Source organism: Telmatherina bonti (assembly GCF_933228915.1).
Source record: "Telmatherina bonti genome assembly, chromosome: 14".
Taxonomy (NCBI): domain Eukaryota; kingdom Metazoa; phylum Chordata; class Actinopteri; order Atheriniformes; family Telmatherinidae; genus Telmatherina; species Telmatherina bonti.
The window spans coordinates 26904140-26920883 of record NC_136612.1 but is presented as its reverse complement, the minus strand read 5'-3'; the positions used below and the strand labels follow the sequence as shown (position 1 = coordinate 26920883).

General features: G+C 39.4%; 1 protein-coding gene across 2 annotated transcripts; it reads right to left on the bottom strand.

Annotated features, from left to right (window-relative positions):
* Positions 1-1009: 1009 nt before the first annotated feature.
* On the bottom strand, positions 1010-11402 carry mafk (v-maf avian musculoaponeurotic fibrosarcoma oncogene homolog K). Of its 2 annotated transcripts, none has more exons than XM_079253300.1 (3): positions 11286-11402; positions 5137-5215; positions 1010-5056 (listed from the first exon to the last, which is right to left on the bottom strand). In XM_079253300.1, the coding sequence occupies exons 2-3, from the start codon at positions 5179-5181 to the stop codon at positions 4619-4621; spliced, it is 483 nt and encodes a 160-aa protein (XP_079109426.1). In that variant the 5' UTR covers positions 5182-5215; positions 11286-11402; the 3' UTR covers positions 1010-4618. The 2 variants fall into 2 exon arrangements, with proteins under 2 accessions (XP_079109426.1, XP_079109425.1); XM_079253299.1 differs by lacking the exon at positions 11286-11402 and adding an exon at positions 9454-9487.
* Between the last annotated feature and the right edge of the window lie 5342 nt (positions 11403-16744).

Here is a 16744-nt window from a genome sequence, read left to right as displayed (position 1 = left end):
ATCAAGCCGCTGGATGTTCAGCTGCGTCCCTGATGCAGATTCTGGCTTTGTCATTATGCTGCTGCTGCTCTCTGGCTGTCTGAAGTGTGTTCCCTCTGAATCATGTCAGTTTCAAAGGGGAGGTGATTAATATGTGACTCCACGTGGGAGGCAGGGAAACCAGCGACGGCTGAGAATGGCACTTCATGGACTGTTTCTCACATCAGCATGTTTGAAGTATTTGCTGAGCATTTCTCTGCGTGGTTTTTTGACAAATGGAAGGATTTGTTCAAAGACACATTAGTTTTGGAGCAGGCACTTCAAAATCCTGTGTATCTACCAGTGGAGGGACAAATCAGGAAAAACCTGTCACCTGTAGAGAGAATATTCTCATTAATTTGCCCATCCTGCTAAAGATTGGGAACATCTAGATCTCTAGCCATCTGACAGTTAGATATTTAGCTTATGCACTGTTTTTTTTTGTGTTTTTTTTCAGTTTTTCACTCATCATTGCAGGGATTGTAAAATATGTGCAAAATTTAATTAGTGTTAATTGTGTTGTGTAATTTGTTCTGTTTGTTATTGTATTGTTTGGGTTCTAAAGTGTGAAGATCTTATTATATTTATTATGTCTAATTCAGGCCCAAACAGTGTAAATTGTGTGTAGAAACACAAACTAAATTTTATGCTTTCAGACTTGAGTTGTTCCTGATTCTCCGTAGGAACATCATATGTCACAAGTTTTTAAACATGCAGGTTATTAGAGGCCAATCTTTGTACATTATGTCCTCTTTTATTTCATTTTGAACCTTGTGTGCCAATGATGGCTGTCTTTCTGACAAGGCAGAAAGTAACTTGGAGTTGGCAAAGTAGTTTTAGACTTGTCTTAGTATTGCTTTGCTTGAATGGAAAAGAAAATGCTTTTGGGACAGACGTTAGTAGGTGAACATGTTAATAAGGAAAGAGCTTTATAAGTATAAAAATGGACACAACAGACCTTTTTTATAGGAAGAATTAACCATTCTTTGAATCAGAAACAAACAGAAGTTTTATTTGTACATGAGGGTAGTTCATTGAGAAAACATGTCAATAAAAGAAAGTAAAATAAAAATAATTTAGGTGTTTTTAATAAAATACAAATCCATTAAATAAATATAAAATGAGCAGAATGATGACATTGGTGTAAAGGTTACATACTCAGCTTATGCTGCCTTTTACTGTCCTCTTTTAAAGATATTGACACTCACTAGACCACTACATGTCATCAGATTCTCTAAACATCTCTAAACATACAAATTTGGCAAAGAAATCGCAACTGAACTAACATTTAAAGTACTTTCTTTTATGCTCCATCCCTTCTACGTGGCTGAAGTTGAACTGTGTAGCTTGTCGGGCTGGCAGAGCTTGTGTGTGAAAGCTTATACAATCAGACATTCTCACAAAGAGTAATCTTCAATTTCTAGTCAAGATGCACAAGTGACCTTGTTTGTTCGCATCCATTTGCACTTTTGTAATCAATGAAAGAAAAAAAAAAACAATGAAATGATCAGTGATGTCAAACGGACCCATCACTGCTGTGTGCTGTTGCATTCATCTCTTTTGTCACGGTTGTATTTGTAACACTATTATATATTTAAAAGAAAAAAAAAAGAAAAGAAAAAGGAAAAAATGGTTTTAGAAGGTCTGCTTAAAGGAAACATGTCTGAGAGCATGAATAGACCCCAGCTTGGTCACACTGAACACAGCATTTTATTCACCCAGAGAAAGGTTTGTCTTTGAATTGGCACAATTACTTTAACATTTAAACAAAAAAAAAAAAGCAATTAACATGATGAATATGTACGTGTGCTTATAAAAATCAATGATCTGTCTTTAAATTCTACAATAAGTGCTCAACGTTTTCTTTAAATTTACCACAAGAGGTCACTGTTATGTTTGACATAAAATGCTTTTGCCTCATCTGTGATCTGAACGTGTGAATCTGACCAATGTAAACACAATACTCATTTACCTCAAACTTGAAACGGACCACTATAAAAGGGTCTAACAGTCTCTTACATTTTTGGAACAGTTTTTTCAACAGTCAAAAAAAAAAAAAAAAAGTCTAGAAAACGTCAAAGTAAACCAGGTTCAATAAAAAACCTGCAATGATTGATGTTTGCATGAAGATGAATGATTCTAAGAGGATAATGGCTTAAGGTAGCAGGTCACTTATTTCTGTGTGAAAAAATTTTGCTTTAAAATTTGCACAAAAATTATCCAGAAAATATTTTAAATAGACTGCTGGTTTTTTTTTTAAGTTTGAATTTTAATTTGGTCCATTTTTCTCTCACATCTTAACGTAATACAGGTTTGTGACAGATGTGCACATGCTTTTCCCTGACTGCTTTATGTAATTTTCCAATTTGCACTGCGATATAACTTGCCTGCACCTAACCTCAGTCAATATGATGAATTTGTGTTTTTGATTTTTATTTTTTTTAAACTTTTTTTTTTTTTAGAAAAAGGAAATGTGTAGAGCAGAACTGCTGATGGGACATAAATACTCAAAGGACCTAAAGTTCTGAATATTTCTGCCAGAAAAAAAACAAAAAAGGTCACCGTCGATACAATTAGACTTCAAAGACTGATTACATAATCACACCACTCCCAGGATAGTAAAAGACATAAATATAGAAAAATATGTAATATATATTTAAAATTTATATACTGTATATGCAGACTGTATAAAACTAATATCAGAAAAAGAACATAGGAGGCATTGACATAGAAACCAGGTGAAAATACAAAATGAGAGTAATAACACAGCAATGCCCCTGCATCATCACAGCAGGTTGTACAGCAGCAAAGTTCCCCATACTGTTCTTTGCAGCTATGGAACAGGGGAAGAACAGTCATGTCCTCTTAGCCAAGAGAAAATCCTGACATGAACAATCTCTATTGACTTCACTCCGAATTAGGAATGGATCCTCTTTAAGAACAGCTCGATTTCAAGTTCATTTCAGATTTTAAATAAAACTAAATGTGTTCAACAAGCGCAAGGTGTTTACTGCATTCGCTGGCGTGACACCACCGTTTCTAGAGATGGGCGTCAGGAGTTCTCTTGTAAAAGAGTGTGTCAAAAGCAAAGTAAATAACTACTGTGTGTGAAATACCAACACCGGCAGCAGCACTTCTTGTGACCCAGCAGGAGGAATGATTTCTCTTTGGACGGAGTTTTATCAGCGCAGGTGAAACGACAGACGCTCACTGAGCTTTGTCACCTCAGATCTGTAATATACAGGAAGTTGCTTTGCATTCTACGTTAAAAATGACCACTCTCATTACAATTATATCCAATATGGATTACCCGCCTCATCCAATAAGTGCTGCAGTGTACATCATCAACCATCCTTCCTTACTCAACTTGACAAAAATGGTCACAACACATTTAATCATCATGCAACTAAACCCCAGTAACTACAGACAGAAAAGCTTCTGTCATCGTCTCCGTTTCCTGTGAATTATTTTTACTTTAAACTGTAGCTTTACAGTTATAAGTGCTATGCAATGAGACTAATCCGCAAAGATCTGGCTCGATACACTTCTCACTCACATTCCAAGTGCGCATTTTGTCGTCCCCGGTGGGATTAGTAAGTATTAAAAACATGATGCAAACAAACAAGCCAACAGAATCGCGTGCAACATTTTCCCCAACAGCCTCCGATGTCTTTAACAGCGTCAACACTTTCCAGACCCACTGAATAATACAACAGTTTCTCAACTAAAATTGAGTCCTACTTCGACTTGCAAATGCATCCAATAACTGGATCTACCGTACCTGATGAGGTTAACCTACAGACGTGCGACATGTCTAACTGTTGTGCTGGTGTTAGAGATTCTTCAGTACTCAGCAAAAGCCTGCTCAGCTACAAGCTCCTGTGTGTGCGAACCATATGTTCGCTGGTTTTCACTTCAACTGACCACTAAAAGATGTGATTTTACTGCTTAGCAGCTCCTTAAAGAGAAGAGGAGCGTGTTGGCAATAACATCTGGTGTTTGGTTCAGCCGGCACTCGAGGGCATCTGGTTGGAAAACACTGGAAAGTTTGGCTTTAAAGAGGTGTCCATCTGAACTCAACGCTGGGAAACTTAACACCTTAGTGTCTTTAACAGATCGATGTCTGACATGTCATTTAACACAACAGCATCAGCGGCTTAATTTGGCAAAAGCTTTACAAATAGCTGTACTGTCACATTAAAATCTCTCTTTTTATTTCTTTTTAAGGTAAAGTGTTAAGGAGCAGAGCGGTCCTTGACCTTGTGCTGCCACATTAAGGCATGTTAGACACTTCACGCTGGAGGAAAAGCAAATCTCTGCTACCTGTCATGGAGGTAGGGTCACAGAGGCCTAATTCCCTGCCGGTGCTGGGGGTCAAGGGGAGGATTTGAACAGTGCACAGACAATCTAGATTGTATAAAGAGACAGAAGGAGGGAGACAGAACTGTGAATGCAGCATAATGTCAGAGCTTGCCACCCCACTCCATCCCTCAGTCTAATAAACTACTGAGCATCCTCTCAGTACAGGATGAGTGGGTTCAGGCCAGGTCAGAGCCAGGAAGGACCAGGCAGGAGACAGTGGAGCCCAGTCCTGTCAATACTAGGAAGGAGCTGAGAACGGGGTCGGGCTGGAGTTGTTGTGATTAGCCGACTTGACAATGGTGATGACGCTGGTGGTGGCCACCTTGCCCGGTGACATTGGCCCTCGGGTCACAGTCCTGGCGAAGCACTGCAGGGCCTCATACTTGGCCCGCAAGGCATCCAGCTCCAACCTCATGCTGGCATTCTCCCGGGCCAGCTTGTCCACCTCCTGCTGCAGCTCTGTCTTTTGTCTCTCCAGCTCCTCCTTCTGAGTAACACGCTTGATGCGACAGCTGGCAGCGTAGCCACGGTTCTTCAGGGTCCGTCGCCGCTGCTTCAACCGCACGACGTCTTCTTTTGTCAGCCCACGCAGGTGCTGGTTGAGCTCCCGCACAGACATGGCCACCAACTCGTCATCGCTGAGCGCCGGGGCATTCTCACCTGCCTCCTTCTTGACCTGCAAGACGTGAACAAGCGGATGAAGAAGCACGCGGGTAGATCGAGCAGTGAAACGTGCCTGAAATTCATCCCAATTACCTTTAAAGCTTTGCTCGTCTTGAAATGAGTCGTCATTCCCTGCATGCAGACAACTGACCAGAACCTCACAGAAGATGCACTGAGAAGTGAACAGAAAGCTGTCATTAGTAAAGGGCTGATATTGTTAAATATCCCACTTCACCACCATCAAAAACTCGTAGCTCGCTTTCATAGTACCCCTTCGACCAATCACACACTTGTGAATTTTAAATCACAGCAGATAGTGTCTGACTTTGCCCTTAGGAGTTCTGTTCTGTCACCTGTTTCATAAGAAGCGAAGACTGTCCATGCCTTCACACCTTGTGATGAAACCTCGATGTTCTCTAATCAAGCCTTCTTTTAGTGCTAGATGAAGATGAGTTCGCTTCAAAGACAGCTGGATGTTGTCAAGTGCTATTTCTTCGCTCTGGAAAGGGTCCTGCAATCAGCAAACACTGTGGTCTCTGATTGATTCGCTTTGCTTTTTGCAATTCAAGGATGACTTTGGACCAATCTCAATTCCTCCCCATTGACTGCTGGGGGGGGGGGCATTTGTGGCCTTTAAGTAATAAATTATGTAAATATCTTCACATTAAATCTGGGATTCTTCACTTCCAGTTCATAACCATCATAAAACTATAGCTTTCATATATTTTATTAACCATCTATATGACAGGATGCATATTGATTTTCCTGCCACTGCACCCAAATCACTGCTTACACACTAAAGTATTCTTTAACAGTAACATACTTATGAGATATTATTAAATGATAAATCATTCAAGCAAACATTCCGCTGTCCAGTCAATTTTAATGCAGTGCTATAAATATTCAGTCAATATATTTTAAAATGAGAAATTAATATTTATATTAAACAATCAGAACCAAGTGGACCCCCTCCAGTGGTGTGTATTATTGCATACAGTTAATATATATGGCAGTTTAGCACAAATGACACGCACACCATCAGTATTCTCTATAAATTCATCAATCCAGAGTTACATCATGCTTTGAAGTCTGCTTGTTGGTGCCAGAGATGTCAGCAGAGGGCAGTATGACACCATGCTTTTAAACACCGCATCTGAGGAGCCTGTGTATTCACCTTATCAGAAGGAGGTGGGCTTTGCCAATCTAGTTCACTAGACCAAGCAAAAATTAGAAACAGGCGGCCTCTCGTGTACTCATGGTAGAAGTGTGCATTTTAACCCTGTGCCTCAGTGCGTTTGCCAGAACTGCTTTTAGAAAAGCCCCTCGGCCCTCATTACAGCGAGGGGTGGGGGGGACACATGCTTCCCAGGCTGCTGCCATGGCCAAAAAAAGCGAGCGCGCTGAGCTGTGATCCTGTGAGAGGCACACAACCCCCAAGGCTCCATTTCAGGACCTGCAGACCAGCTTGACTACAAGTGCACTGTTCCATGCTCAACAGCTACCATGGAAACGCCCTGCAAATGGGCGTGGGAGCATGAGTCACATGGTCACCAAAAGGGTAAACAAGTCTCATTCATAACCGCAACACAGGGCAGTGCATAGTAGAAATAAGAAGGAAAACTTGTGTTGATAACTTAGACATCTCATATAAACATTCCTCAGAGTTTATGATCCTTTTTTTTTTTTTAAATTTATTATTATTCCATCATCAGACTTGAATCTGATCTCATGGATAGGGTTTGATGCTTAGATCTGATGCGTCTGCCTGAACTGTCAGGCCTCACCACTCTGCCTCCTCATCACACATTAAAACACACAGCTAACATTTACAGTTATGCTGAACTTTACAGGCAGCAGTTATCCCTGTGGAAAATTCCAGAAGATAGAGTGTCACAGAGGAATAGTTTCCTTTATAGTCACTGATGTATTTTTGCTGTGAGACAATGTAGTCCGTCGATTTAGGGTCGTCGTCTCTCTCTCTGCTTGGATCCTCTTACACTGGGCTTTCCTGAGCCACTCCATGCCCTTATTTAACTCTGCTGGATATATTTAGCTCGCAGTGCTGACACAAATTTCTACCAACTAAACAATTTAGGTGAGTATGCGATAAACGATAGTGCAGTAAAAGAGGGCAAATATTCTCTGAAGGGCTCTTAGCTGCAGCTTTCACAGAAAAGAAGAAAGAAAAAAAAAGAAACTCTGGGTGAGGTTTTACATTTAAAGATGTTTATCATTTTAGGCTATAAATAGACCTAATGCGCAGGATTGTGTGGATTCTGGATGAAAGCTGTGTGGCACTGAAACAGAAACAGAAAAACAACTCTGTTTCTCAAACATGAGGCGCTGTCCTTAAAATAGCCTAAATGGGAATTAAGCAGATGTAAAATACATGAGATGAGCTAAACTGGGAGATTTGAAGAACATCTGTTGTGTCCTCTGATGTTTTTGTTCCTTTGTGCTGCAAAGCATCGTGCTCTGAAAGCATTCCTTGACAGTCAATTGGCCCAAAAGAGACTAATTCTATTGCATTGCATCAGATGGGGGGGGGGGGGGGGGGGGGGGGGGGTGTCACTGGGTATGCTCCTTGCAAAGATTGTGAAAAAAAGTGGTGCAGGAGGGCCTCCCCTGCCATACAGGGGGCCTCCAGTCGGAATCAAGAGGCCAGGTTGTTTGCCTGAAATTCTTTTGCAGCGCGCTTATGATTTTGCAACTTGCACAAGGACAAGTTTTTTTTTTGTTTGTGTTTTGTATAATCAAGATAGTAAAGTTTTCTCAAAAGGAAAAACAGAAATTATATCACATGGCTGAATCCACTCACGGGTCAGACAGACTGACAAAACAGTCTCTCAACATTGTCAGGAAAATAACTCGTATCAGGTTTTTCATAACCAAAAGAAAGAGAGGCTGAGAAAATACCTCAAAGAAAAAAGCTGCAGAGAACAAAACCACATTCCTGAGTGAACACACATGTGCAAAACCTCACATGCACACAGGCAAGTCTTCTCTGGAGAGGAAACATGCTCTCCGAATATGTCCTGCAATGCACTCAGCTGTGGGGGTGGGGTTCAGACTATCCCCACTTGTAAAACAATGGTTGCAAAATTCACAAAATGTCTGGAATTCAGAAGCTCCTCATGTCCATTGCTTGCCCAAACAAATTAAAAGGCAGCTTGTGTGCACATGTGTGGAAGTGAGGAGCCCACCGTTCTTTTGGGGGAAGAACTGTAAACAAACTGGTCCTTTTTTTAATTTTTTTTTTTTTTTTTTTAAACTACTTTCTCCTTATATTTACCAGCTAACTATTGATTATAAATAGTATTTATTTAAAAACACTAAAATAAAAAATTTCCTGCTGTTTAAAAATAACCTTTTTAAAGCTTTTAAACTTTGAGATCTGGCGGGGTACATGGCTACACCTCAGTAACAACAGGTAGCTGTGGGGCCTAAACCTTCTCCAAAAAATAAACATATCAAAGACTTGTGTGCTCACGCTTCAGTTAAAAAATGCAGTGCTCTCTTTCTATGCCAGCTTGGGATTTTGGGGCTCAGCAGGAAGCAGACTTCTCGCTGCCCTTGACAGTCTCCTTCACTCCTCTGAGAAAGCTTTTCATGCACTGTTTTTTCCAAGGAGATGAAGAGATTTTTCTCCCCGCTGAGGTGTGTGGCGCTCTGCTCTTTCTCCAGCGCAGCACATTTTGGTGGGATATTATGTGAAGGAAATGGAGAGCATAGCTGAGCAGTGAGTCATGCTGTTTACTGGTAAAAATCGACGACCAGCGGTAGGGAATCACACCCTCCTGATCTGACGTTTCCTGGAAAATCCCGTTGTTTCACAGGGAGGAAGGAAAAGTACAGAGAACCTTGGAAATGGCTGGCATGATCGGCCGGAACTTTTGTGCGGAAAAGGAGGAGGACTCGCTGAAAAAATACTCTCCCAGACTCTGGGATGACAAAAATGTCAAGAATGCAAGAAAAAGGGGACATCAATGCTCCACTTTGGATTGCAACCGTTAATGACTGGATTACATGAAACTATGATCAGTTTCCTAAAACCTTAGCTGTCTCTTGAAAAAAACAACTGACTGGGCACTGTGAGCACAGATGGGATGTGGATCAAGAGGTTGTGTTGCTGCCAACTCTTAATTTGAGTCACAGTAGAATCTGAAAGTTGCAATCAACCCAATTAAAGGTGGCTAAAAAAAAGTCCCCAATAGGGCATTTACACAGTAAGTAAATGAGTAAGTGTGACATGTCTCACACTTGTAACCAAGAGAAGGTGAGAGCAGCTCACTGAGATGCAGTCATTCTGGCAGAAAAGAGTGAGCGAAGGGGGAAGAGAAAGTATATCTCAGGCACTAGAACTGTCAGGGAGCCACTTTGGATGCAAGACAGACTTATTCACACACTCACCTTTTATTTGCTTGTTTACACTGATCACTGCCACGTTCAACTGTGTGTAAGACCAAAGATTTCCGAGGTCAATAATCAAAAGCTGACTTTTTTTTTTTTTTTTTTCCCCAGTAAGAGGAGCAAAACAAATCATGGCGAGTGTGTTCCCTGTGAGTCATCACATCAGTTACCACAAATATTTCACTTTCACAACAGGCCACCACAAAAACGTTCTCTACTCTGCACCGCTTTCATCCATCAGCGTTGTCTAGCAAAATGACAAATGCTGTGTAACTGAAGATAATTCAACTGTATGGCGCATCTTCAAGGTATGTGTGCGTGTTTTTTGGGGCGGGGGGGGGGGGGGGGGGGGGGGGGGGGGGTGATTCTTCCAACATGCTTTGGTGGTAAAATGAGTCAGCTGCTGTAACTTCTCCATCCAAAAAAGACATCATCACTTCAGTGACTGAGCCACATGTCAACCTCATGACAGAGGAGTGCACCAGCTCCCACTGCTTCCCCAAAGGGCAATGTGCACCCACCAGGAACAACAGTGAATCAGAGAAGCCTCCTGGGAACAAATCTGTGGCACATCTCATCTCAGTGGAACAAGTTACAAAGAGACAAACATCTTCTGTTTATTAATCACAACATTAGCAGGGGCCACAAGTCAAAGTCATCATGCAAAATATGGAAATCCAACACAGGATAAGTGAGAATCATGTGATATTAGGTCATCGCACTTCCTTATCATTCCCCAAGTAATGAGGATTTATATAGACCAGGATTTAGAGCTAAACAATGTGATAAGATAAAAGCCTTACTTCCATCAAAGTGATTTATTGCTTAAGGAACACGCATTCCTTCTGTTGTTTGGATTGTTTCTGCTGTGTAGACCAGTCAGTCCTGGTGGTCTCTGGTGCCCTTTGTCCCACATGTCTAAAATGCAAACCACGTGTTGATTCCAGTGTCAAAACTAGGCTGGTATTTTGCATAATAACAGTCTATATTGAATGCCCAGTGTCAGAATTAGTCTGGAGGGGATGTGAAACAGCGCGTTTTTAATACACACAGCTTCAACAACACAGACAGGGAAATGAATAGTATTTCACTTCCATTTTCCTCAACAGCTCACCCGAGTTACAGAGAGGAGGTTAGAAAGAATCCGCTCACAAAAACATCAGTCTTCTGACTGTGCGTAATGGCACTGTGGCGCGAAGGGATGGTGCGTTTAAAGCTTTTGTAATCTTTACATAAGCTTTGTGCTTCTGCGCAATCTTGACTGTTTACAACCTTTATATTTGTTTTTGTACAATTAGTCTAATAGGCAACGTCATTTGTGCTTTTTGATGTATTTTCATTTTTAAAATCTTATACATATTAATTAAATCATTTTTTATTTGTAAAGGACACAAAACTTCAATTTGGTTGAACATAAAGTAAAATTAACCTATATAAGTTGAAAATATTTGCTATTTTTAAAAAAAAATGAAGTAGTACTTTTACTATTTCATTTTTATATTTAACTCTTATTGAAATACCACACAACTTAGCGGATCTGAACAAATTTTTTTTTTCTTCTGGACATTGTAAATGTTTTTTCAACACAACACGTGTCCGAAAAGCTCCAGTAGTCCACAGAGTTAAGTGCGTCTCTCACAGCCGGAATCAAAGCCTCATCACGGGCGTGTGTGGCCAGCAGCAGCCCGCCGCCATGCGCCTGGAGCCCACATGTCACCGCGACAACTACAGCTCTTTAGGAAGGAATGTGGGAACATCTTGTAGTAGCCTTTTTTTTGTGGGGGGAAAAAAATAATAAATTAAGGAAAAAAAAAAAGAAAAGCCAAGCTCACCTCTGTGGACGCGGGGTTTGTGTAGACAGGAATGCGTAGAACTGGCGGAGTAGGTTTCCAACACAAGCGGCGAAGTAACTGGACACAGCTGGTGTAAAAGCTTCCAGCGGCGGTGTATCCTCGTACTAAATTAACTACAAAACAACAACAATGTACCAACATTCCACGCTTTGCTTCCGCAAGCACTCACGTCACCGATTCCTCGTGACCGCCCCCTCCATTCATGAAAATAACTTTCTGCTGACGTCAGTCTGGCAAGGGGGGCTGCGGACAGGCCAGAAATAGAAGATAGATACTGCTGGCGACTGCTTTTGCTTACTTTACAAAACTAATCAAAGTCCCTTCCTGCTGCCAGCATTAAGCCAAGAGAAGCGAAGTTTTCAGGTTCCACTTGATGCTTTTGTTGTCCACTCCACTCCTCTTCCTTTGTGTGGATTCTTTTATGGTCAGGTCTGCACTACAAGGTATTCAAAAATGTGCAATAAGTGAGGGGAAAACAGCTAACCCCCCCGTCTGCCTTTGGGAGAGCAGCAGCAGAAGCAGCATTCCATTCCTGAGGAAAGTATGTGGTGTAGTAGCCCAGCAGTCACAGGATTTCTCTTATTTTAGTAACGTCACAGGTTATTCTGGGTAATTAAGTACTGAATGTAAATATGTTAAGTCTCAAGCCTTTTAAGGCCTCCATTTGTAATAGTTTGTCTGTTCAGCTCTTTAGTTTAAGCTTGCCTCAGACTGTTTCTGTTTCACACATATGCAATTTGTTCACACTTTAAACACACACAGTTCACATAAAAATAGAAGGCAATACACCTATTCTTTTAAAAGCATAAATATTATATACATACATATTTATGCATATTATATATATATATATATATATATATATATATATATATATATATATATATATATATTAGTGTGTGTGTGTGTATGTGAGAAGTAAGCTGATATCTTCTACCTACTTAAGAATTTTGTAGCCTCTGTGGTTGAGCTCAAGATGCAAAATCTGATTAAATAGTTTTTATATCTTTTAAATTTATTTGTCGGGGATAAATCTCAATCAGTCGGTGCTGATGAAGCAAACACTAGAAAGCAAAAGCCATCAAACAGCCTGTAACTTTGCGTTTAAATGGTCAACACACTTTGTTGTCATTGACCATTTAAGGTCAAGAGTAGTTTCAATATTGAATCATATTTGTTCCATGATGCATCAGTGTAGCCATGATAATGTTTAGCCACTGAAGAGACAAATGAGGAAACACACACTCACGCATCTAAAAACACACACACAGTCAGCTGCGTGACGTGAGATTGATCTGTAGATAATCTATGATTAATCCATGGCAGATTAGAATATAAATGCTGAGCTGGATTCTGTTATTGGTTTTCTTGAGGGTTTTCTTTTTCCACGGCACTGACATAGATAAAGACACTAACTACTGATCATTCTACACCGCCGATATAGAAGCTAATTAACTAAGCTGACCCATCAGCTCAGCCTGCACAGCACATGTAGTATCAGTTGTTTACTAAAGATGATTTGCTGCATGTAGAGGAGCAAAGAAACAAGTTGAGAGATTGTGTTCTCAGTAGCTCACATAACCACCACAAATACCACAAACAGCAACACGGCATTTCCTTTTTAGAATAGAAAGGCAGACACATGCATCACATGGGTAAGCAGTTTACTTTCACAACAGCAGAAATCAATCAGTTCAGAGCAGCTTTCCCATGTGATAACGATATTTATGATTAAGGATGAGAGTGGTTCTGATTACACTTGTACATAGACAAGATTTAATAAGACTAAATGAAATGAGACTGGATTAAAGTAGTGGTGATGAGATTTGAACTAGTTTCCTCAACTCTAGACTGCAGAAGATTACATTAATCTGTTGTTGATGAGATTAAGTTGTATGTAACTGAATTAGACTAGAAATCAGACTACTGCTAATAGATAGTCGGGAGTGTATCAGCGTGTATGATGTAAGAAAGGACGAGAGAAAATTTTCCAGATCAAATCAAATATCACTGCGATATTGTTCGGTTAGGGTTAGATTTCTGATCTAAAGGATGACATGAGATTTTGCTTGTTTGTTTTTGTTTGTTTGTTGTCAGAGATTAGATGCAACCATATTACTTAGAAATGAATATGATCAGAGATTTTTTTTTCAAATTAACATTAAAGTTAGTTTGCAATCAGTGGTTCCCAACCTGGGGTGTTTGACCCCCAAAAAAGCCTACAAAAAGCAGGAAGTCTGCAAGGTTTTGACTGTTCAGAGTCTAAATGGGTGTTACAATTAAAGCAAAATCCTCACAAAGACAAGTTGAGATGTGTTTCCTCGATTTTTTTTATCGCTTGGAAAATTCATTTTCATGGAACCAGCAATTTGGGGCCTGAAAACACTAACTTTTGAAACCCGACGTGAATAAATGGGGTTCATCAAAATTGGCTATGCAACATTTTAAAACTTATCTCCTAATATAATAATAATAATAATAATAATAATAATAATAATAATAATAATAATAATAATAATAATAATAATAATAATAATAATAATAGCCCTATGATGGACTGGCGAGCTCTCCAGGGTGTACCCTGCCTTACACCCAAGGACTGCTGGGATAGGCTCCAGCTTCCCTGCGACCCTTCATTGGATTAAGCGGTTAGGATATTGAATGCATGAATAATAATAATAATAATAATAATAATAATAATAATAATAATAATAACAATAATAATAATAATAATAATAATAATAATAATAATAATAATAATAATAATAATAATAAAAAATACTTATTTGGCCACACCTGAGCTACCCAAGCTATTTTTGTCCTTGTACTGTGTAGTGAGGTCATTGAGCTGGTGGAGCTACAGTAGTGGGGCAGTTCATGCCTATTTAAAATTTTCTTCACCATTTCATTAATGAAACATGTCTGAGAAATGACACAGTGGAGATAATTTATCCTCAATAAAATAAAAATATGCTATATGTAGATACTTACTATAACTTTGGTCTTACCACAGGACAGGACTGGTCACATCCACAATGATCTGCTGCTGGCGAGTAGCTTACTAATAAATTAATAACTAATGAAGACAAACATCCCTGACTTCTTCATGAGGAAGGTACACAAAGAAAATGGGTTGGGAACCACTGGTTTATATTAGACGGTAAAGACAAGCTATGATGAAATTGCTCTAAAATTTTATCAACATCATCAAACAACTTATTCGGAATCAATAACACAAGAATAGAAAAGAAGACCAACTAAACTCAGGAGGAGTTATGTTGGATTAAACATGGTGATAACATAATATATTTCACAAAATTAAAGGTTAGAGTAGGTATTCCACTAAATCAAAGAAAATACAATAGCAACATATGATATAAATAAATATATAAAGTGGAAGTCAACAAACCCAAAAAAGCAGGTAAAGAAACTGGATGGATGGATGGATGGTGGATAGAACATGATAAAACATAATAGAAATGTGTTTTATTCTCTGTTTTTAATCTGACAAAATGAAACAAAAAGATTAGACTGATTTCTGTGGGGCCACCAAAAATATTCTGAATCAGTCAGACATCCAGCTGCTCACTCAATTCCACACCACCCAATTACTGTCCATCTGGCAGCAGCTAGCTCACTGTAGATCTGAAATACACTCCTGGTGTCCAACGCAGCGAAGAGAGCCGAGCATGAGCAGCACACTCTTCTTGTTTTTTGTTAAATCTTCTAGCTGTGGGGTCTGTGTTCTTTACCGTCAGTTTTAGATTACAGGAAGTAACACTGAGTCACTAATCTTACTTCTTTCTGACTCACACTGTTGAACGCAGAAATGTGATCTGGCACAAAGAGGCCCTCTGTTAAAGGATCTTTTTTTTTTTTCTTCTTCTTCATGTGCTCTAAATTATTGGTGTGCAATAGGAAAATATTTAGCATATAAGGTATTTTAAACAGAGCTAAGCCTTAAAAAGCAAAAAATATTCAATATGTTATCAATTTTCCTTAGATATAGCTCGCTGAAGATGCCTGACACTTTATACTGCAGCCTCTGGCACACTGTGAGCCACACGTCACTTCAAAACGTTAGAGAATTGTTTTTGCACATTTGTAGACTTCCCATGTGACCCAAGATTTAATTTGGAGCATTTACTGGACATTCCACTGACTTCACCAAAATGTGTTTCATATGAAAACACTTTACGTAACCAGCTGGAAGCTCAGAGCTGAATGGAAAGGAACATGGTGGAGTTACAGTAGTAGTGGTGACAGACACAGCAGCTGGAGCAGACAGTCGTGGACTGACCTCAGGTCAGCAGGACTGACCTCTTCCTACTTTACCAAACTCATTTCTATTTGATTAGCAATTCTTTCTGTTAGTGGGATCAGCAAGACTAACTAAAATTGATTTAGACGTCAATAACATTGTTGTTTTAGGGAAAATGGAACCTTCTTATGTACTTGTAATTATTTTACTGCTGAGCAACGCGCGAGGAATGAATAGCTCACTGCACGGACCAAGGGCGGGACTAAGTATGGACATTATTCAGAGAGGAAAAAGCTTTCCTGATTTGATTTAATCATGACATATTAGTTTGTGGATAATACGAATATGGACAGTATTAAAAATGTATTTATTTTTTTTATTTGCACAAAAAAAATTGTGAGGATGTGGAATCAGAGAGAAATGGTTGCTGACTGGTGGCAGACTGGTGTTTTTTCTTGCAATCTCACATTTATACTAAGAAACCCTTCTTCTTCACTTTTGACAGATTCAACCACTTTGAAATTGTTTTTTAATGCCCATTCCAGCTGAATTAGTTTTGAGATGTTCCATCAGTGTTTTCTTTTCTTTTTTCTTTATTATGCAACGTATCTCATTTTCTGCTGACCCTGTCCAAGTTGCTCGAAAGTGTCATGCTATCACTTCCAGAATATTGGTTTTGTAACATTTCAAACTAGTAATGAAAACTAAAATGAACTTGCAGTAATAAAAACTACTCGCCAAGTGTTTTGAAAACAGGGCTAAGAGAAAATACAACTGATGTTTTCCATACAAGAATGCAGTTTAAATACATCTGATGTGAGTATAACTGTTGTTTTAGGGGAGGACTAAATTTCATGCCACAGGAAAGCTATGATGTTGTTCACTACAAAGAGGAAAACTAACAAAGGTGTTGCCTAGAATCATGTGAAAATACTAGCTGACACTTTAAAATTGTCCATGTTTTGAAGCATCTAATGCAGCCAAAGCCATGAAATGTGTATGGAAATGTGTGGATGCATTACCAAAAGAGACCTCAATTAAATTTCTCAATTTGTTATAAGAAGGTAGTGTATGGTAACCTGAGCTACTGAAAAGAAGCTGTCCATATATATTACGTGTAATATGAATACTGGGTGTAGCCCATAGACATATACAGTCTATGGTGTAGCCACAAAAT